The sequence below is a fragment of the Vulpes vulpes genome, chromosome 3, assembly GCF_048418805.1.
Source record: "Vulpes vulpes isolate BD-2025 chromosome 3, VulVul3, whole genome shotgun sequence".
NCBI classification, from domain to species: domain Eukaryota; kingdom Metazoa; phylum Chordata; class Mammalia; order Carnivora; family Canidae; genus Vulpes; species Vulpes vulpes.
In genome coordinates, this window is record NC_132782.1 from 104109984 (window position 1) to 104133251 (window position 23268).

Below are 23268 nucleotides of genomic sequence, written 5' to 3' on the forward strand. Positions count from 1 at the left end.
AAGAGGATAATTTACTTTCAACTTTGACGTTGAAGGAACAACAATAAAAAAACTGTATGAGTCAGGGGCGGCAGGAAATTAATCTCTGTTGAGTTAAGATGTTCCAGGCATTGTGCTTACACATATTCATTACATGTCAACAAATGAGTGTTTTCAGAAGGAGAATAGTCTTTTTTCTCCCCCTCTCTAAGGGCAGATGTACAAAATAAAAAGCAGTAAGGGAAAAATAACCCAAAGAAAATTATGCTAAGGCCTTAGAAAGTGGGTTTATCACACAAGTCAAACACAAAAGCAGAAAGCAGGGGTTGGAAGAACAGTTCGGCTTTAATCATTTATTCTGCACAACAAAAAACACATTAAATATTCTCTTCATTTTAAATTGTATTTACCAACATGTTGGAAATATGATGCGCTGGGAATACATGTCCTTTCACTATGCGTTGTTATTTTTACTTTGCCCACAAAATGCTGAGGAAAATACTGAATAAATACACATTTTATTAAAAACACACTCACACATAACTCCTGTTACAAATTGATATAAATCAGTTATGTCTCCCTCCCATCCAAATTTTGGCTTACATACATTCCCTTAAATCAAAAAACAGCAGTGGTGTGGCTTACCAAAAACCTGTGGATATAGACGGTTAAGTCCCGAAATTTGGAATTGGGCAGGAAGTAGCAATAAACCAAAATAGAAAGCAAAATAATGAAGAAAAATGACAACTCACGTTGAAGTCTGGATACATTTTAATATATTTAAGACTGAGAAAAGAACTTTCCTAAACTGTTGGTTTTTAAAAGGACATTTCTAGGCTAAACTGAGCAACAAAAGAGAAGAGAATTTCCCTAAAGAAGTTTTCTGAGCCAAAGCAAAATCAAATTATGCCTGAAAAACAAAAGCAAAGACTAATGATGTCTGTCTCACCCACTTCTTCGGATTTGCTTCAGTGTAGACTTTCCTGCTGAAGGCCATATATTAATTCTATGTTCTGTTATCTCAACACAACCAAATCTAGACTTAACCCTCTGTGTCCCAATGGGTTGATGAATGGGACAATTATCTTCAGTCCCTTATGAGCAGGGAAATGGCATTTTGGATCTACTCAAACATACAGCCTCCTAAGCCCCAGACTGAAGAAGTGGCAACGTCTTGCCAAAAGGACATTATTTAAATGGCTGCTATTAATACATAAAATGATTTCTTGCATAATTTTTTTTTAAAAATCAAGAGGCACTATGATTTAAACAAACAAGGTTGAAAATGATTTCTCTCAGCTTTCATACACTCTGATTTTTATGCAAACAAACTTGGTAAAATAGAGTAAAGCTGATCTCAGGCTTTTAAAAAAGGTTTTTAAAAAAGCTAAGCATGAATTCATAAGTAAATGGGATGTTTACTATTCTGAAAGAAAAAAGGCAAAGGTAACTATGATGCTAGGCAATAAAGTGATACATTAATTTTGCGAATTCATGCATTAGTTCCTTTGCCAAAGATTCTTAGATTATAAAAATGTGTGAAAGAATTTGGTAAAAGTCAGTACATAATGGTTCTATCGAAGGTTTTTCACCATTGACGACAGCTTAAAATAGATTTATTTAGTTGGAAGGGGAAGTGGTGGTGAGAGCCTTGTGTCTATAATGAGCATTTTCAAGTTCATTAGAGACTACTATTCATAATTCAAATACACAACGAAACAGCTCATCTGTCTTTCAAATGTCCAGTACGTACAACAGCAAATAACAGAATCCAAGAGAGAGACACACCGGCTCTCTAAATACAATTAAGACTGTATTCTATGTTGTACGAGATGACAAGGGCTGTTTAAAATGGTGGCCTTATGAATACAGCTTATTTCTGAAAGCTTAAATTGGAGTGGAACCCATATAAACAAATGTGCTATGTTCCGATTTGCCTTTTCTTGTAATGCAAGAACAATATAAGGCAGGTAGAATTATGCAAGAAAAAACAGAAACCATATACCACAAGCAGAAGTGCTACAATAGGATGAAGAAAAATGGTGATAACCATCTCCTTTGGAGGTGTAACGTCATTTTTAATGTACTTTTCTCCCCGACTGGGCTCTTAAATGTAAGCTAATTTTTGTTTCCTGTCCTCTTCCCAATTCCTCAGATCACTGTACAGAGATCCATATAACAACACGGTTCCCTGATATCTCTCAACTCATTCTTGCGGTGCCCTTGTATAGAGTTTGAAATCCACATCTACTTTAGCAGTATTAACGTAGGCTAACATACCGAGAGAGCAGGAAGTCAACACGAGAGGTTCAGCTTGGAGAGGTTGGTTGAAAGAACTTCCGTGAAGGTGAAGACCATTTTGTGTTATGTGGTCCAGTGTCACTCTGAGTTCCAACACCGTGATGAATAAAAACATGGTTGATGCGGAGGAAAATGTGTAACTGTGTACGGTATGGTTAGCGGGGCTGATGTCTATATTCGCATCAGCTCTTGAGGTAGAAAATTTACTACTCATTACTAGATAGGAAAATAATACCTACGTCAACAATGTTGAAATAGAAAAGTTTAAAAACTGCACAAAGATGCTATGAAGGTCCCTGTATGTACACTTCGGTAAAAAGCTAACCTAACTCAGTTGGAAGGTTTGAGAGGGAGATGGTTTTGTGAGTTTTTATATATGTCTATATTTCTCTAGAATTCTTATCTATTCTATGCATTGATCTTCCATTTACTATTTTCATTACTTTATCTTGACTCCAGGAAGGAAAACCAAATCTTAAAGACTTGGTGGGCCATTCACTTGCTTGTATGGGAGTCCTCACACAGATGCAAGGAGGCGCTCTGCACAGGGGCACGAGATAGAGTGGGGGGCACTGAGAGGTGAGCTTAGGCTGCTTGGGGAGAAGATCTGGTGCTGGTGGTCTCAGGGCGTGTGAAGAGAGGCTCAGGAAAGAGAAAGTCTCAAGAGACTCTAGCCATTTGGCGGGCTCAGAGGTCTCAGATTTAGGAGGTTAAATATTTGGAAACTGAGCGTTCTAAGGACTCCTTCACTTTAACACCATCAAATTCCGGAAAGAGATAATTCATCACATGTCTAAAAACGACTGGCTTTGCACAATCGAGCCACAGTGCATGTTACATACACTCAGGGGATTAGGACGTTAACTGGCAATGTGTAGAGGTGGCTGTTTTACAAAAGCAGTAGGAAGTCCCGAGGAATTTGTGTTAGGGGTAGAAAGGCGGACGAACGTGCTTGAGGGCAATGCAGGAAGAAGTGGTGAGGGAGAGCAGAGGGGTGTTCTTCTGTGTTTTGGGGCCCCTCTGAAGAAAGATGGTAAGAACGTGACCTTGTGTTTTATTGGTTTGCGTTAGAAACATAAACTTCTGCCTGTTTCAAGAGTGGCCTTCTATCAACACCTGTGGACACCTCACCTGCTCCAGACCCACCTCACTTAAGAACCCTGGCCTGGACAGCACAGGGATCCAGGAGGGCGGGCACGGCAGAGTAAATACAGGGCCTGAATGCAGAGTTCCGGGAGGAATCTTGGCCTCTGGGCCACAGAGCCAGGAAACAGATGGCACAGCCGTTCAGCGCTGGAAGACAACGAAATTCTGAGACAATCATTAATTGCGACCTATAGGTGCAGGCAAAGAGCAGCTGGGAAGCCCAGTCACGGGACCAGGAGATGGCCGTCTCACGGTTCATTTCCTCATTTTCCCCTTTGACAGGACCTCTGCATAGGAGGTGTGGATGAAGTCGTAGAGCTGCTTGGCATTGCCCGCGTTGCCCAGAACACCCGCCAGCTGGTCCTGCGACAGGCTGGCCAGTTCTGCGATGTTCTTTACACGATGCATCAAGGCACGGCAGTTTTTGGCATTCACCCCTGGCATCTTTAACAAGAAGTCCTGGGGACCAGGGTTATACTTTTCCGACTCGGGGAGTGTTTCAGAATCTGCTGTGACAGCCATGGCCGTGGCCGCATCAGGCTGTGGCTTGTTTTGCTTCAGCTCCTCGAACAGCTCGGCGGTGGCATGAGGGGATGGGCACCAGAGAATCCGGAGTCTGGGGAAGTGGAGCGTGAGGAGGGTGAGTTTGGAACTGATGTCATTGCTGGAGATCTCTTGGTGGAAGGCGCCCCGGGAAGTGAGGGAGAAGGGCTTCCCGGGGTCAAACTCTATCAGCAGCACCGGGCGCTTGTAGTAGCGGGACATGGAGATGCATTGGCCGTACAGGCGGCCGTTGTTTAAAGAGCCAATCAGGTCACTGATGCTCTTGCGCTCCACGCACATTTCCGGGGTCAGAATGTAGTCTCCGACCTCCAGGGTCACGGGCTCGATGTCGATGCCCCGACGGTGGATCAGGGATGGGAGTTCACTGCGAAACTCCCGCACGTCCACCACGATTGTTTGCTGTGTCCTGTTCTGCTCCTGGCCGCCTAGGAACAAAAAAGCACCACTATAAGTGATGTCACTGAGGAAGAGCTCACAAAGTTGAATAGAACAATTAAAAGTTTAAAATCTGTAGTTTCTGGGGTGCCTGGGTGGTCCAGTCGGTTAAGCCTTGGACTTGAATTTGGCTCAGGTCATGATCTCAGGGTCCTGGGATCCAGCCCGAATTCGGGCGCCCTACTCAGTGGGGAGCCTGCTTCTCTCTCTCCCTCTGCCCCTTTCCCCTGCTTGCACTCTCCCTAAAATAAGTAAATAAATCTTGAAAAAAAAAATGTGTTTCTGTTGTCAGCCTCTGATGCGCGGTAACATAATACCCCATGTTGTTATTCCTCATTTTTCTGTGTTTTCAGAAAGGTTTGTTTACAGAGTAAATAAAATAAATTTCTCTTAAAACTAAATAGAGCTGCTAGGAGAGTCATGCTGATTCACAAACATCAGCGTTTGCCATCGCCCTCTCTCTGGTGCGGTCCCTGATGGTTGCACTGCGCAAGTTCTACTGACCATCGTACTCCTAATTCCTATGACAGAGTCTGGCATGTACTAGATGCTTAAAAAGGCTTGCTGAGTAAACTGCCTTATAAGCTGTTGTGAAAAATTCTGGAGCCGTTAGCGCTTTTACCGGTGAGTCTGGATGTGGAGAAAAAGGAAGAAGCCAGTAGAACAGAACTTCCCATATTTAAGCGTGCCCAGAACTGCCTGTAAAGCAAATTAAAGGTGGTTCTATACTCAGAATAATGGTGCTATAAGATGCCGATGTCCTAATCCCCAGGACTGTAAATATGTTACTTTATGTGGCAAAAGCAACACTGCAAATGTTATTAAATTTAGGACCTCAGGATTGGGAGATTTTTCTGGATTATCCAGGTGGGCCCAACGGTCCTCACAAGTGAAAGAGAGAAGCAGGAGGGTCAGAGTCCAAGCCACTGGCTCTGAAGGTGGAGGATGGGGCTGGGAGCCAAAGAGTGCAGGTACCTCTGGAAACTGGGAAAGGCAGGGATATAGATTCTCTCCTCCAGCCTCCGGGAGGAGCACAGCTGGGGCTCATGCCTTGGTTTTAGCCTAGTGAAACCCATGTGGACTTTGGAATTTTATGACAATAATTATGAGATAAGGAGTGTGTGTTGTGGTGTTAGAGCAGCTGTGGGACAGACTCAGAAGGACAGACTTCTGTAAAGAGCACCTGTGTGGCACCTATAGGCTCAAATCTAGATTCCTCCGTTCAGCCTGACGTTCTATATTCTGCATGAAATGTCACCAACCTATCTGAGTTAATAAAGACCTTCTTCAAAAAAAGACCTAGATGCTCTGAGGCCATGTTTCCCAAAGCACGGTCCAGGGACCGCTGACATCAGAAGCTCCGAGATGTGGGCCCCGTTTCAGATCTACTGAATGAGAATTTGCACGGAGTGAGGACTGTGGCTGCATAGCTTTGACAAGCCCCCGAGGCATTCCAGAGGATACTGGACCCAGGAGGCCCGTGGCTCTAACCTGGTCCTCACTAGAGGGGAAGTCAACTCAGTCGTATTGTGTTCCTCTGGCCACTTGGCTGATAGCAGCCGCTGCCATGGAGGGATGAGGTTTCGGGGAGGGGGGGACTGTTTCTGGGTTCCGCTGCACTTGGAATTCAGCAGCTCTTGCTGGCATGCCACGGTTCAGGCGCTGCACGGCAACGAGGGTGCCACGCACCTGGGATGTGAGGAGGTGCCAAGAAGCAGCACACGGGGGCAGGAAGCGAAGTGGGGATGCGCTCCAAACAGCTCCTGTCTAATCTGAGGGAAAACGGCTTCTTCGGGTAAAAATAAGAACCTTGTTGCCATTTATAAAAGTTTCTTGGCAACGGTACATTCTGAATCTCAGCCAACCAACCAGGTTTACAGGCAGCGCTGGAACGTGACCGACTTTGAGGCTGGGGTGCCTAGAACAGGGCCCCCTTATTTCACAGATGAGGAGCCAGGGGTCTGGGAGGGCTGCGTGGTGAGAGAACGGTGGCAGCGCTGGCTCTGGGGATGGGAGTAGGCACCCATTTTTACGAGTTTGTGGAGAGAAACCATACCTCTACAGAGAAGCTCTGGAACCTATCCCCCCTCCCCCGGCCTCTGTCATAGGCACCGGGAGCGCTTGGCTACAGGATGGGACTCACCTGCTTTCCGTGTGTCGGTGGGGGTGCCTGCCACCGCGGAGCCTCTTGCCAGGTCCAGGTTCCCTTCATCCCTGCCTTCCCTTCCCTCTGGGACAACCATGCTTGCCTTTTCCCTGGGGAGGACAACATTTTAAACATTTTTTAAAAAATATTTTATTTATTTATTCATGAGAGACACAGAGAGAGAAAGAGGCAGAGATACAGGCAGAGGGAGAAGCAGGCTCCAAGAAGGGAGCCCAACGTGGGACTCGATCCTGGGACCCTAGGATCATGACCTGAGCTGAAGGCAGACACTCAACCACTGAGCCACCCAGGCATCTCCATTTTAAATATTTTTTGAACTAATTTCAAAATTCCAGATTTTAATCTTTTATCGATTATAATACAGAAAATGGCCACAAGAGCGTCAAGATGAGAAATGTGTTAGATAAACCTACACAGATGAGCAAGGGTAAAGCAAGGAGGAGGAACTTCTTGGTTAGGTGCTCCTTCCAATTTTCCAGAGTTGTTTATTTTCCATCCTTTATGTCCTTGAAACATATCCTTTGAGACATGAAATAAGCAGGTAAAAAAATGCCACCAAGAGGCTGAGACTTTTTATAAAAATAGGCTAACGTGGTACTGAGCATTAAGAATAATTTAAATTGGGCCGCCTGGGTGGCTCAGCGGTTTAGCACTGCCTTCGGCTCAGGGCCTGATCCTGGAGACCGGGGATCGAGTCCCGCATCAGGCTCCCTGCATGGAGCCTGCTTCTCCCTCTGCCTGTGTCTCTGCCTCTTTCTCTCTCTGTGTCTCTCATGAATAAATAAAATCTTAAAAAAAAAAAAAAAAGGTCTCTTCCATTAAAAAAAAAAGAATAATTTAAAGCATTTATATTCCAATGTGTTCTGAGTAAATCATTAATAGGAATGGTTAAAGACTAATGATTAAGAAAATCAAAGCATAGATGACAGGACTTCAATTAAAAAAACACCAGGTGGGAGGCCCCATTAAACACTTTCAATTCAAAAGGCAAAATCCACAGTAGGACAAATTTCCCAACGGAGATTTAAACAAACAAACAGATAAATAAATAAATAAAAAAAATCAAGAACTCAGTTTAGGTGATAGAGCAGCATGGATTCCCTCACTCATGGATTTGTCTTAAAAAAACTTTCTGGATTGCTCCTACCCACGGTGCTAGGAGCTCTGGATATACATACATATGGTTACACAGTAATTCCTGTCTTCAAGGTAGCTCAGTATCTCACACCTGGCTCAATCATAATTAAGATTTGTTATCAGGGGCTACAATCATGACAATGTCCTCGATAACCAGAGAGTGAGGAGGCCAGGCTTGCCATGGTCTTATTTGTCAAAACCAGGGAAGTACGTTATCATCAATCCATGAACCAGTAAGCGCTATGTGTCCGACTGGTGCTGGGGTCGGAGGGGAAGAGGGAATGTACGAGGCTGGCTCTCTTCCCTCGTGGGGTATGAAACTGAGTAGGAGAAGCAAGAACAGGCAGGAAACGATGGTGGCACTGCCCAACGGCAGTAACAGAGCCCAGGTTACGGTGACACACAAGGGGGATGGATCCTCAGGACTCACTCATAATTTCAATAAGGGGTTAAAACAGCACAGATTTTCCAAGTAAAGGAAATAAAACCAGATGGATGGATATTCCAACTACCTTGGGTAAACGATGTGTTAGAACAGGGCACTACTCGAAGATACACTAAAGAACAGAAATTACAACTTTGAGTTCTATACTCTAAAACAATATACAAATGCAAAGCTATTTTTAGTATGACATTTGGTAACTAGTTCATGCAAGGGGCCGGGCACGGTTCCAGGTCCAGGTTGCCTCAAGATTCTTAATACGGGCGGCAAGTGGGGCCTGCTGAACAGCCACTCCTTACTGCTCCGTGATACCTCCTAGGCTCCAGTTGAAGACAAGAGGCAAGCTATCCAGACAAGTTCTTGCTCTTCAATTTCTTTTTCTTCAACATTTGGGATTAATATTGGGATCTCTTCCCCCTTTATTTCAATTTACTTTACTGGCTAAGCTACACGTCACACACGGGTGCACCCCAGTTTCCTGATTAATCTGTAGTCTGTGAGAGGCTGAGTAGTCTAGTGGCTTAGAGTATGAATCCGTATTTTGTGGATCTGAATCCTCTGACCAGCCATGTGGCCTTAGGCAAGTAGTTTAATGGCTCTGTGCCTCAGTTTCATCTGTAAAATGGGCATAATAATAAAACCTACCTCAAAAGAGGCACATTAGGAGGATTATCCAATGTATAAGGTACTCAGAACAGTGCCTGGCACATACCAGGCATTATAAAATGTTAGCTGTTATTATAACAGTATGTATAATGCGGTAACCTCATCCTCTAATTATCTGTGACAATGCTGAAAAACCGAAGATTTGTTTCAAATGATTCCACAGTGGTTTCAATTAATATTGTCATACAAAAACAGCTAGTTTACTGTGAAATGTTATAAATTTAACTGCATATTGAATCCGAGAAATAATAAACTCCTGAAATGAAGCCTGGATTGTGAAGCACATGATAGGTCTCCCTAACTGGTAACACAAATGTTTAGTGTAACAGAAATTTGCCATCATTATAAATATTTAGTTCTTTGTTTTCAACAGTTAGCATAATTACCCAAGTCACTCTGTGTGACAGATACAAATTATTAATTAAAAATGCAGATTCTGGGGGAATCCCTAGGTGGCTCAGCAATTTAGTGCCTGCCTTCAGCCCAGGGCGTGATCCTGGGGCCCCGCGATCGAGTCCCACGTCGGGTTCCCTGCATGGGGCCTGCTTCTCCCTCTGTCTGTGTCTCTGCCTCTTTTTCTCTCTCTGTCTCTCATGAATAAATAAATAAAATATTTTTAAAAATGCAGGTTCCTATTTCCACTTAATCTGGAGTACAGAAGTTTCTTATTTTTGCTTCAATGTCTCTAATGATATCTGAATAGCTTGTACAACATGATAATATAGGGAGGAGGTGCTGAACTAGGAATCTTCCTCCAACGGGCATGTATTCTGGTCCTCATGCTAACTCATTTTTGGAATCACAGTTTCTTTTTTTTTTAATTTTCTTTTTATGATTTAAGGAATCTCCACACCCAACGTGGGGCTTGAACTCACAAACCTGAGATCAAGAGTCGTGTGCTTCACCTACGGAGCCGGCCAGGCGCCCTGGTGATCACATTTTCTAACTAAGATTCCAAGGAATCTTACCCTTGCCTTTGAAAAGCAGTGACCTCTCCAAAACTATGTATACTCAGAATGTTACTGCCAATTTTTCTACCCAGGGCGCATTTTATTATCAATACTTAGGAGAGTCGTTTTTTTCCTCTTGTCATCTGTAATCGACTGATCTAGCCCAGGCAAGCTCTCCTTCCACTGCCAGTTTGCCAGATTCATTCCTTTTGGGTTATTTTAAATAGTAGCACTGCTTTTATTCTTACGACATCACCCACGGAGGTCCTGGCAAAAGCACGTTGTCTTCTTCTCACATTAAATTTCTAAGCACAGGCTCGGTGCAAATGCTCTTTCTGCAAAACGCTTCATTTATATTTTCCTTTTCAAAACAAATACTTCTCAAATTCCCCAAGTTTTCTGGGAAAGTAAATGCCTTAAGATTCTAAATGGTGTAACTACCTGGTTGTTGCGTAATATGGGAAGATCTAACTCATAATAAGTAGACGGTCACCATTGAGAGCTAGGAGATTAAGCTGGGCCACAGATAAAATTACATTAAAATCTGATATGGGAATTATCTCATAGACTGAAATGTGGGGGACAGCAGTCCATGTTCCGGATTCTGTTGGTGGTTTCTAGTATATGCCAGGCTTATCCACACGTTGTCACCCAGCCCTTCTGGTGTGGACACTCACTTATATGAAACAGGAGTGGCATGGGGCCGTGGTACCTTGTGACAATCCACTCAAAATACTCTTTTCTAGATGAGGTTCCCCGATGCACTGAAGAAGGCGCAGCCTGGGGCATAAAAACTCACCTACCCAGGTGCCTTCTTCCCCACATCCTAGTAGGCTCTTTTGGCTACAACTCTGCAGGAAAGGCCCAGTCTCCTCAGGATGGCTTCTGGGAGGATGAGCTCTGAATGCTTAGAACATTCTGTCTGAGGCCTGGGGGAGGGGAGGGTCACATGGCACCAGTCTGATCAGATGATTTATGCTCACAACTTGATTTATGGTGAATACCTGTTTTTGCTCTGCAGGGCTGGAGTCTGTCATGTGCGTACTCTGTGGCTATGTGACTGACCCCCAATAAAAACACTGGACCCCAAGGCGCGAGGAAGCCCCCTTGTCGCCAATGCTCAGCAAGTGCTGTCACACCTTGCAGCTGGAAGATGAAGCACATCGGCAGGACTCCACAGGGAGAGGACGCCTGGGAGCTCACGCCTGGGTTTTCCTGGACTTTGCCCCATCGCTTCTTACCCTTTGCTGATTTTAATCTGTATTATTTTGCTGTCATAAACCCAAACTGTGAGTGTACCAGTTTTTTTTTGGCTCCTGTGGGCCCTACTAGTGAATCACCGAGCCTGAGGGTGGTCTTGGGGGGCCCTCAACGTGAACACCAGTATCCTAATCTGAGTGATCTCAGTTCTGCATGCTCCTCTGTAACTTGGCGACGGTTAACCGGTCTGCCTCCTGCAGAGCATGTTTTGTGAAGAGTAAGGGACCTAAGGTTAGGAGGTACTGGCCCACATCCTGTAGCACCAATTCTTTGATTCCATCTCCTTCATATCTGTTGCCTTCTCTCTCTTCTTCAACCTCATCTTGGCTACCGCTGTTTCTCCTGACTTGTTTCCCTGCTCCATCCCTCAGGTGGCTTATCTGTCACTTCTTTCATAAGGCCACCCCGGTCCCCACACTGGCCAGGTCTCTCTGACATGTGCTAGTGTACCCCGTTCTTTCACCTTTGCAGCCAGACTTTGCACATGTCTGCTTTGTGGAACATTCATAGGGACTTAACGTTCACCTTTTCCACTAGAGGATAAGCTTGAGGAGGGAGGGACTTCTGGAAACGCTGTGACTATAGCATTTTATTATTAGCACAGAGCTTGGTGCCTAACAGAAGCTCAGTAAATATCTGTTGACTGTTTAGAGTCTTGGGGGAGTGAAGGTCTTCTCTAGAAGACATAAAGAAGCTCTGAAAGCTTTGGACAAGAAGAGGCAGGCTGTTTAACACCTGCCTGGTTATCACACTTCTTGAAATATTGTTCCAAAAAACATATATCTAAGGGTGCCTGGGTGGCTCAGTTGGTTAAGCATCTGCCTTCGGTTCAGGTCATGATCCCGGGGTCCTGGGACCGAGCCCCCAAGTTTGGCTCCCTCTTAGCAAAGGTGGGGGGAGTCTACTTCTCCCTTTCCCTCTGCCCTCCCTTCTGGTTCATGCTCTCTCTCTCAAATAAATACATAAAATATTTTTAAAAACCCCACCTGTATATACATACATATCCCAGAAAACCATCCCAGAGAGCATTTTAATAGAAAACATTTTCATAGGGTGAAAGGACTGACCACAGGCTAGAAGAATCCATGGCCAAGGCATGGGGTAAAACCAGAAGATACAGGGGGTAGGGGGGGAAGGGTCCTGCCCATGTAACCTGCCAAGCCCCTCCACGGGGACTCAGTGGCACTGATGCAGTAAGCCCCTGGAACGTATGCCCTGGATGAAATGGGGCATGGGGATATTTTAGGTGTACACTGAGAGCCCACAGTCAGTGTTGGAGGAAGGCTGTCTATTTTGAAATTCTGTGTGGAGCCCTGGCAGGCTAACAGCCACTAAAAATGATTTCCGCCCTCTTGTTGCCAAGAGGCAACAATGTATCTTGTTGATACATTACCCACGTGTGAGGCTTGGAAGATTGGTCAGCCCAAGTCGTGTTCTCCTCTGGTCTAGCCATTTCTCTGGCTCAGCTCAAGGATGCCCTGTCTAGCCCCCGCCCTGGCTTTTGAGGTCCCTTAGAGACCATGTGACACATCTTCCCTCACGAGGCTGCCATCTCCTTGACAACACCCCCGGTGCAAGGTTATCAGATTTCTCAAACACCTGCGGGGGTGTAAAAGGTGGCCATCCAGTCTGTGCATATGTCACTTGGAACATTTTCCTTATGTGACACTGGAAAACATTTTCTATTTGGATTCGGAGTATTACCAGACGCTCATCCTAGAAACAGTACACGTACGTTCAGATCAACATCACACCTTCAAAACAGTATTTTCCCAGAGTGATTCTACTGCTGGTGATCTGAACCAGCAGTAGGGGTGGGGGTGGGGGAATGTAAAATGTACCATTTCCCAGCAAATGGTAAGGCGGTCACCCACCCACAGACAATGGCAATTTTACCAGGAGAAAATAAATCATAATTCCAAAGGAAGGGAGAAAGCTTGTGTGTGTAGGGGAGGGGGGAGATTTAAGAACGTATTTCTTGAGAAAAGGGGTTGCTAAGCTGTATTTCTGGTGTTCTCTGTTACGAGTCTTTACAAGCAGAAAAGCAGTTCTCGCCACGTTTCCAATATTCTGTTAAATCACTGAAAGGCAACTGGAGAAGATGGAAAAGACAAGGAGGGGACAAGAAATGTGCATATAGCCCAGGGCTGAATCAGACCATAGGTTTATGTTGAGGTGACCCTCCGAGCCTCCTTCCCTCTCCATCTTTCCTGAGGGCAATTAGGTAGGCCCCCACTCAGAGAAGCCTCTACATCTTGAAAGGCCTCTACGTATTACCTTATGAGTTTCTCAAAAGCTTCCTTTTCCTTCCGCAGGGCAGTGAGATAGCGCTGTTCCTCGGTTGAACCTCCATATATAAGAAAGTAGACCCTGCCAGTTAAAACAGAACTCTTTTAGGCTATAAAAACACAATTTTTTAATCCCTGAAAGGAAGAGCGCAGCATTCAAAATCAGCAATCTACACTGCTCAAATAATAAATATTTGACCAAGAATAAAAGGCTCCATTAATCACGTACCTAAAATTAAGCTGCTGCAACCCCACCTGGTAAAAGTCTCATTACCACATTTTTTTCCTCCTTTACCGAAAGGAGGAATAGAGTTTAGGTAAACACTGAAATATAACTAAAGGGATAGAATAATTCTTGCTTCATGACTATAAACAAATCAGAAAACACAAAATCTCAGCGGCTTCTCTTTTTTTTCAGTTTTTTCTTTACACCTCTGCCAAACGATCATTTGCAAAGTTGGATAGTAGTTATAAAACGCAGATTGTGTAAAGTTCACATTAGTGAGAAATAAACAAATGAAATCTATATGACCTTCATCTTCCTTCTTGGCGCTTTTTTTATCTGTGTCTTCACAGAACCAAGGCAGTGCATGTGTTACATAAACACACAGATGCAGAAGACACAGGGATGATATAGGGCTTAAGAAAATAATTCGACATATTATTTTCTCTTAGGAAGGACTGCTTTTCTATCTTATTTGTAGCTCAGAGGCTGATTTAATAAGCATCTCCTCTCTCCCTCTTCTGCAACTATCAGAGGTTTTTCCTTTTTATACTTTCGACTTTTCTTCTGGATTACATGTTTCTAGGTTATATATTTTTTTGAAGTGTGTACAGAGAAAAAAAACCATCAGACAATGAGCCCAAAGACTTCAGCTCTCCCCCAGAAATGCTATGTGGCCAAGAGCAAGTCATCCATTATTATTGGATCTTAGTTTCCTATTGACAGAGGGAACAGCTGAATGCAAGGTCCCCTCTGACTCTGACATTTTGTTTCCAAATATCACACTACTCCATTCTCAGGCAACAAAGAACTTGGGAGCACATGAGGTATCTACAAAGTTGATCAGCAGCAAAGTCTGAAAAATTTACCAGCCTATAATTATCTGATCAGCTTCATCTAATCTCTTCATCCTGTGTAATTTCTTACCCACCTGCTCCGTTCATCGCTACTCTGGAAGCCTGCATTAGTTAAACTGCTAGGAAGGTTTCTTTTGGCTCTGTTTTTGGTTCAGGCTGAGTTCAGGATATTAATTTTGCTGTTTATTTCTCTCAGATAATTTGAGACCCAGAACACTATATTCTTTGAGAGGCATCATTTTCTCATCTGATATTTCTGTAGATTTTTTTTTCTTTAATCTGCTATTTCTTGAAACTCAATAAAACATGGTACAATAATTTCCCAAATACTTTCATTTTATGTGGATGCAATTTAGAGTCACTTCTTGAAATTTACAAGAACGACATTTTAGAAGATCAAAACCATTTAGCTGAGCCATAATTATAGTAATTTTTGGTGGAAGTTAGGATATGATACATTTCCTAGATTTGTTCAGATACAGCATCCCATAAACTACAACTGATGCACAAAGGGTACAGTACAGAACAACAAAGCATCAAGTAACCAGAACACAGATAGCTTCCTAAATTTGTTGTTCTACTATAGTTGTCATCCTTCCTGTGCAAACTTCCCTGGTGGATCAGAAAGCAAAAGAAGGTTTCATAAACATAACCCACATCATAACAACAGAATATTAAAGAAAATCCATGTGGAACAGGTACAGCATCTGTGTGAAAGCCTAAAGAACTGTGAAATTGAAGCCTTTAAAAGAAGCCGTTCAATGGAATATTACTCAGTCATAAAAAAGAATAAAATCTTGCCATTTGCCACAACATGTATGGACCTAGAGGGTAGGTATGTTCAGTGAAATAAGCCTGATGGAGACTGACAAATACCATCTGATTTCATTTATATGTGGAATCTAAAACAAAAAAACAACAAAACAGAACAAAACAAAATGAACAAACAACAAAGAGAGAAACAGACTCAAATAGAGAACACAATGATGGTTGCCTAACGGGGGTGTGGGTGGGATGAAAGGGTAAAATCAATGAAGGGGACTAAGGGGTACAAACTTATAAAATAAATAATCTGTGGGGAACATAATCAATATCATAATACACTGATCATGGCAAGCATTTTGTAATGTGTAGAATTATTGAATCACTATTTTGTACACTTGAACCTAATTTAATATTATATGTCAACTATACTTCAGCTTTTTAAAAAATACATATATGTACACAAAAAAAGAGAGAAGAAATGGCTAATATTCTTTATAACTTGCCTTAGAGGCTTCCCGGGCCTGCTTGCCCTGTAAATTTCAAGCTGGCGAACAAATGTCAGCTCCGCATCGTACAGAACCACGTATCTTGGTTCCACTTCATGGAGCACCCTTGTCAGGGCGTAGGGGTCACTACAGCCCAGGAGTGGATGGAGGATGGTAAGCGGGTCTTTCAGGAGTCCATAAGCGGCATCAGATGACAAGTTTAAATCAAATTCCTCATGCTTAATTTCTTCTAGGGAGCTTTCTGGGCTACTGCCCGTGTCTCTAGGATAGCCTTCCTTAACATCCTGTTCCTCGTCTGGTTCTTCAGACATTCCTACCATCTGAGTTAAGGTTAACCTTCGCTTTTTCTTTTTGAGAGTCCTTTCTTTGGTGGCAGCCCTTTGTTTGTTTTGGGGGTCTTTAGGCCTTTTGTTAGATCTCGCCATTCTCTTTGGACTGTCTTCATGTCTAAGTTTCATCCACACTTCTTCAGCTTTGCTGTCCTTCTCAAAAGTTTTCCTGTAGAGCCTCATCAAGAAGGCCTCTGCTCCAATAGTGATATACTCTCTCAGCTGGGAACACGTTCGGTCATCGCTTGCACAAATGAGTACCTGACCTAAAATTACGAAACAGGGTTATGTTACTATGACCTCACGTGTCCCTGTACTTCCTACCTGTCTGCCCACTTGCCTCTTCCACCGACAAAGAAGATACATCTTACCCCTTGGTGTGAAGGATACAGTATTCACAATTTGTTTAAAAAGGGTCTCAGATGCTTATCAAATGTTTTCCCTCTCTGGCAGGATTAGTTAAATCTTTTGAGTAAAGTTGAAGCCAGAAACATTTAGTCTTAGGAAAGCGTAGCTGTGGTATAATGGAGGCTTTACAGAAGCTCTTTTTAATTAATAATTTTCCAGAGGATTTTATATACCAAAATAAATTCCAAATGGATTATAGAGTCAAATGTTAAATACTAAATCTTAAAAAAAAAGGGGACCATTCTCCATCTTTCTGGATGGAAATGATTTTCTAGGCTTAAAAGCAATGGAAGAAATCTCAGAGAAAGCAGATATCTATAATCTAAGATTGACTCTATATAAGAAAAAAAGCTATGCATTAAGAAAGCATAGCTTTCTTAGCATAAAGACAAAAAAACAATTTTACCAAATAACTACCATAAATGACAATATCTTTAACATATAAAAAGCCAACACAAACGGAGGACATAGTCTAAATTGACAAAGGAAAAAAAAAAGGCAATTCACAAAAGAGGAAAAGCACTTAAGAAAAAGCTTACCAAGCATCAAATTTCAAATGAATAACATTTTTCTCCAATCAAATTAATAAAATTCTTACACATATACACGTATATATGCACACGAATATATACAGAATCACCAGTCATTGTCTGCTAAATGAAAAAGAGATGAGCTCTGGGGCACCTGGGTGACTCAGTTGGTTAAGGTCTGACTCTTGATTTCGGCTCAGGTCATCATGTCAGGGTTGTGGGATCTGTTGGGATCTGTGAGCCCTGTTCGGCTCTGAGCTCAGCATGGAGTCTGCTTGAGATTCTCTCTTTCCCTCTCCCTCTGCTCCCGCCCTCACCATAATCTCTCTAATAAATAAATTAAATAAAACTAAAAAATGAGCCACTTGAGTGGCTCAGTGGTTGGGCGTCTGCCTTTGGCAGGTTGTGATCCTGGAGTCCTGGGATCAAGTCTAGCATCAGGCTTCCCGCAGGGAGCCTACTTCTCCCTCTGCCTCTCTCTCTGTATCTCATGAATAAGTAAATAAAATCTTTAAAATACAGAATCTTAAAAAAAAAAAAGATGAACTTTTATGCTGCTAGAAGAAATGAAAATTCACAAAAATTTTGTACAAGTCAAACGTGGTAATATGTCTCAAGAACATTATCATTTGACTTGCTAGTTATATATCCAGAAATTATATCTGCACTATAACCCCAATAATGTGAGACAGAAAATACATAAAAGAAACCCTGGAAGCAAATATGCCAGCATGGCTCCTAAACATAATTTTTTCCCCTTCCCTTTTTCCTTCGTACTTTTCAGTTTTCCTAAGTGAGCATGCATGACTTTGGGTCTTCAATCACAGTACTGGAGGTTCTTGGATAACATCACCAGTATATTTACTAATATGAGAATTATGTGCTTGCCTTTGCTGATTTATAGGAGTTCAAAATCTCAATAGATTTTTTTAAAAAAAGGATTTTATTTATTTATTCATGATACACACACAGAGAAAGAGGCAGAGACATAGGGAGAGGAAGAAGCGGGCTGCCCCCGGGGAGCCTGAAGTGGGACTTGACCCTAGGACCCCAGGATCACGACCTGAGCCAAAGGCAGATGTTCAACCACTGAGCCACCCAGGTGCCCCTAGTTTTTTTCTTTTTTTAATCTAGTTTTATTTTATAACAGTTGTATTTTTAAATGTAGTTCAGGTTTGGTCTACCGTGCTAAGTTATTAGTATACTCATGTTTGAAGACAGCAGCCCTGGAATCTGCAATTTTTTGGCGGAGGCTAGGTCAATGCTGCTCCATAGAACAGTTAAGACTTTTTTGGAAAGACACTTGCTGAGAATAAAGCAAGCCCATTAGCTTTCTCCTTGGGGATTCCAGACTGAAAGCCTGGTGAACGTGTATGCGGAGATTTAGCTGCCTCTTTAAATAGAAGTCCTGAGAAGACAACCAGCACACACACACACACACACATACACACAGACACACAACCCTGCTTTCATGAATATACAAGGATTCAACCTGGAGAAAATCACATCAAAAGAACAGAAAATGAGGCTGCCACCAGGATTTCGGTGTTCCTTTGGGATTTATTCTTTTATGCTTTATAAACAAAATCAAGTTAGTTATTTTTATTTTTTTAAAGGATTTTATTTATTTATTCATGAGACACACACACACAGAGAGAGAGAGAGAGAGAGAGAGAGAGAGAGAGACAGACAGGCAGAGGGAGAAGCAGGCTCCATGCAGGGAGCCCGATGTGGGACTCAATCCCGGGTCTCCAGGATCACACCCTGGGCTGAATGCAGGCACTAAACCGCTGAGCCACCCAGGCTGCCCAAGTTAGTTATTTTTAAAGAACTAACAAAGAGGACTCACGTGCTGCATTTTGAAAGCAAATGTCACCATCTCTTTTTTTCCTACCTGGACCACCAAGGGCTTCGCTCTCCTTATTTTCTGCCTCGATTTCCTTCAGTACTTCGGTCAGTGCTTCCCATTTTGGGTTGCTTTCGAGGACCAATTCCTTTTTTGTTTCTGTATAGAAATGAAAAGATGACCTCATTCTACGTGATAATATTTATCCATAAAGTATTTCACAGGCTTTCAAAACAACAGGTAACACAAGCATCATTTGGAAAGCCCATTCCTTTGAGCCTCCTTCCTGATGCCAAACAGAATCTTCTTTCTTTGAAAAAGGTCTGTTTATTAGGGTCTAAATGAAATACACTCCCAACCGACGTGAATAGAGCCCTGAGAGCAAATTACCTGCATGGTCATGAATTACAGAAGATACTGTCCTAGTTCTCAATTGTGACACTGTATATCAGCTGCTACATAAAATCAAAGAACCAGTATAGAGTAATGGTATTTATTAATCCTAAAATTCCCATGACTTTCACAATCCTGAAGATGGGATACAAGTTAGACAGCAGTCAAATGCTTCTGTAAAGACTCAAACACATCATTAATGTACTTAGTTTTGAACTAGACCTTTGAATGAGACAGAAGGCCAGCATCACCCCATCCCATGCCTTAAAAAAAAACCCAATGATATTTATTATACCTACTAGTTAAGTGTTGGAATAAAATCCATACTTGCCTCATTCTAGTATATTTATTTTTTTTAAAGCCAAAAGGAATGTTAAACATTCTGTTAAGACTTGACGGTGCCAAAAGTAGTTATTACTCTGAAGTTAAAAAAAAAAATCAATCTGTAGCTCATATGTGGTGGTGAGAATACTCTTGATTGATACTTAGCACTTGCTATTTGTATTCCTCTGACAATGGATTCTAAGGTTTGCCATATTGGATACTTTTAACATATATTGCATATAACATGTTTAAGATACGGGCACACATTTTTCACATGGCTGAAGGATATGTAAGATTAATATGCTTACTTGGTAAGAATTTCCACACTAAACACATAAATAGACACAGTTAAAGATCAAGCCTATGCTGAGTGAAATAAGTCAATCGGAGAAGGACAATCATCATACGGTTTCACTCATATGTGGCATATAAGAAATAGTGAAAGGGATTAAAAGGGAAAGGAAGGGAACTGACTGGGGAAAAATCAGAGAGGGAGACAAACCATGAGAGGTTCCTAACTCTGGGAAACAAACAAAGGGTTGTGGAAGGGGAGGTGGGGGGGGGAGATGGGGTAACTGGGTGATGGGCACTGAGGAGGGCACTTGATGGGATGAGCAATATGTTGGCAAACAGAATTTACATTTAAAAACATGTTTAAAAAAAAAAAGATCAAGCCTACAAGATACCTTGGTCTTCTTTGATCTCCATTTTTTCAGACATTTTGCCCTTTTTGTTCATTTTGGCATCTGGAAGATGGTAAACCCTTGCTCGAGCATTTACAAACATCGAGGTGCTAGAGTCAAGAAACAGCCAACCTAATACAAAAAGTTAAAAAAAAAAAAAGCCTTCAGTTTAGGATGAATGTTAAAGACTGATGGTCACATGCCCTATATGGACAACTGTTCGCCATCTTGTTCTCCTCTGAACCACACCCTCTCCCTTACTGTGGCTTCCATCACTGTTTGGTTAGACCAGTGGTTTTCAAAGTGTGGCCTACTGACCTCCGGGGGTCACTGAGTTGTTTCCAGAGGGTCTGGATCTCAAAACTATTCTCATAAGGACACTGACTCATTATTTGATTCCCCCCCGCACTGTGCTGACATTTCCATTGATGGTGCAGAAGCACTGGTGGGTAACACTGCTGGCGCCTGAATGTAATCAAGGCAGTAGAACCAAAGTACACTAGTAGTCAGCGCATTCTTCATTGCTATGCATTTGTAGTTTATCACTTATGAATGTCCCTGATGAAGAGGTAAAAATTATTAATTGTATTAAATCTTGGCCTCCGGGGCTCAGGGACTACACTTTGAAAATCGATGGGCTAGCCAAACAGTGACAGAGGCTACACTAGCAGGGGCAGATGTGGTTGGTAGAAAAACAAGACGGTGGCCAGCTGTGGACATGTGTTTCCCTACAAATCTCCTCAGTCTTCAGCACTCTGGCTGATGAAACCTTAAAATCCTTCCTGCTTCTTTGGAGAAAACGAATTTGAAGTTCTTAACAACTAAAACTTCCAGAACACAACCTATTTCTAAGTTGGGGACTGCCTGTAATATACAGAGTCTTTTCTAGAAATAAAATCGCCCGGAATGGATATGAATATTTATTATTATACAGAACAGAAGTTAAGTAGGCGGAAACATTAGCTATCAATAAAACCTACATCTTTGTGCTATGAACATAAAAACGTAGTTTGAAATCTTAGTATATCATGTAGTTGAATATAGCACTTCCTACATCTGATTCCCCAACGAAATCCAACACTTTATTCAAATCAGCTCCCATAATAATATTAGTATTTTTATCTCCCACCTGAATTCTGACCAAAAGCCTTCTCTGTTGCTCTCAGGGATTCCAGAAGATTAAGGAATGTGATACAATCATACTGAGAGAGATATTGCAGCAAAGTTCGTAATATCTTCAAGTCCTGAACCAAGGACTTAGTCTTAGCTCCAAGCTGGTGCCACAAAGGATCCAGATAATGGCGGATTGTCTAAAACAAGAATAAAATTTAGTACTGCTAAAAACACATTCAATATAGCTATTATTAGTATAAATTATACTTTCAATGAACATTATCCTATCCCTGTATACCTAAAAATGGTTAGAGTGGTAAATTTTATATTATGTATACTTTACCACTCATACAAAAAAACTCCAAGCATCATCTCCCAAGGAAGTAGACAGAAAATTTCAGTTCATAAGATTTTTTTTAAAGATTTTATTTACTTATTTGACAGACAGAGAGAGCATAAGCAGAGGGCGTGGCAGGCAGAGGGAGAGGGAGAAGCAGGCTCCTCTCGGTATAGGGAGCCAGATGTGGGGCTTGATCCCAGGACCCCAGGATCATGACCTGAACTGATTTTCAAATATATATTTAAAATAAATATTTCAAATGCATTTTCAAATACAAAGCAGTGTTTTATCCCTAGAATCTCTGATCAGATAGTCAATTCATAATTATTCATATTTATATTATTAGGAGAAAAGGACTGATAAACATCAGATAACCAATTATTTATTTTTATGAAGAGTCAAAGCATGTAGCTTAGACATACTCAATTTCTGCCAAGTTTGGCTGTGACCCCATTCTAGATAGATAAAAATGTGGGATCCAGTTGGGCATGGAACAGAGCACATATACGAGGGAAACTACATGGTATCAAATTAAGTAACAATGTACCCTAATATGGTGGTGTAAAAGATTTGCTTAGGTCTTCGTTGTTTTTTTTTTTTTTTTTTTTTTATGTGATTCATGGCTGGGAAAACACTTGTTAAATTAACATTGGACTAAATTTGATTTTTCTTTAAGACCCTAAAAAGCAGGGGCGCCTGGGTGGCTCAGTCAGTTAAACATCTGACTCTTGGTTTTGGCCAGGTCATGATCTCAGGGTTGTGAGGTCAAGCCCCACATCGGGGTCTGCACTAACTGTGGAGTCTGCTGGAGATTCTCTCCCTCTCTCTTCCCCACTGCTCCTTCCCCTGCTCTCTCTGTAAAGTGAAATTAATAAAATCTTTTTAAAAAAAGTTGCCTAAAGCACAGAATAGCTTTTTGCATATACTATGTAGGTATCTACATACCCACAGCTATATATTTACGTATATGTATACATACATACACCCACACACATGTCCTTTACAAACTGATTTTGTAACTGGAAAGGATGATACTTATAGCATGATATGGAAGCAGTATCACCATGTAGCATCTTATCTAACAAATTTAATATTCATCAGGAGTAATATTTGTATGACTGTATAATTTATTGTCCAAACTAGGACTATTGTAAAAATGAAATTATATTATTAATAATTACTCCAGGACAACAGCTAGATGGTGTAACTGCCCTAGACAAACTGGAACACAGAAGTGCAAACCTGTTTGGCAAAATCATCTATAAAAGTTAAATTTTCTAACAAGTTGCAAGTTACATCTGCATTTACATTTGGTTGCTAAAAGAATATCCAAAATAATACTTTGACTTTCATTAGTCAGGAAATGATAACCAGAAACTTAGCACAAAACATATTAGGCTATATTTTGTTTTTTTTTCCTAAGGACATATGTATTCTACTAAAAAAATGTGTAGGTTTGTTTTTGGTGGTTTTTCTTTTTGGCTTGATCATGCTCTATACTTTAAGAACAAGGGAACAAAACATATGAAATTAGTTTTATATATCATTATTTCACAGTAAAATGACTTTTTGGAAGAATCGGAGAAATGAGGCGTTACATTTTTCCTTTTTAATAA

The 23268-nt window shown here is 41.7% G+C and overlaps 1 protein-coding gene across 2 annotated transcripts in view; it reads right to left on the bottom strand.

The window, feature by feature from the left end:
* Positions 1–305: 305 nt before the first annotated feature.
* ERCC4 (ERCC excision repair 4, endonuclease catalytic subunit) overlaps positions 306–23268 on the bottom strand; it is a 33627-nt gene continuing 10664 nt past the window's right edge. For both annotated transcript variants that reach the window (XM_072753827.1, XM_026003137.2), the window contains 7 exons: positions 21329–21509; positions 20203–20331; positions 18848–18958; positions 15684–16281; positions 13325–13417; positions 6569–6681; positions 306–4415 (listed from right to left, as the gene is read on the bottom strand). In XM_072753827.1, the coding sequence (XP_072609928.1) occupies positions 3682–4415; positions 6569–6681; positions 13325–13417; positions 15684–16281; positions 18848–18958; positions 20203–20331; positions 21329–21509 (1959 nt within the window). In that variant the 3' untranslated portion in view covers positions 306–3681. The remainder of the gene's footprint in view (positions 4416–6568; positions 6682–13324; positions 13418–15683; positions 16282–18847; positions 18959–20202; positions 20332–21328; positions 21510–23268) is intronic.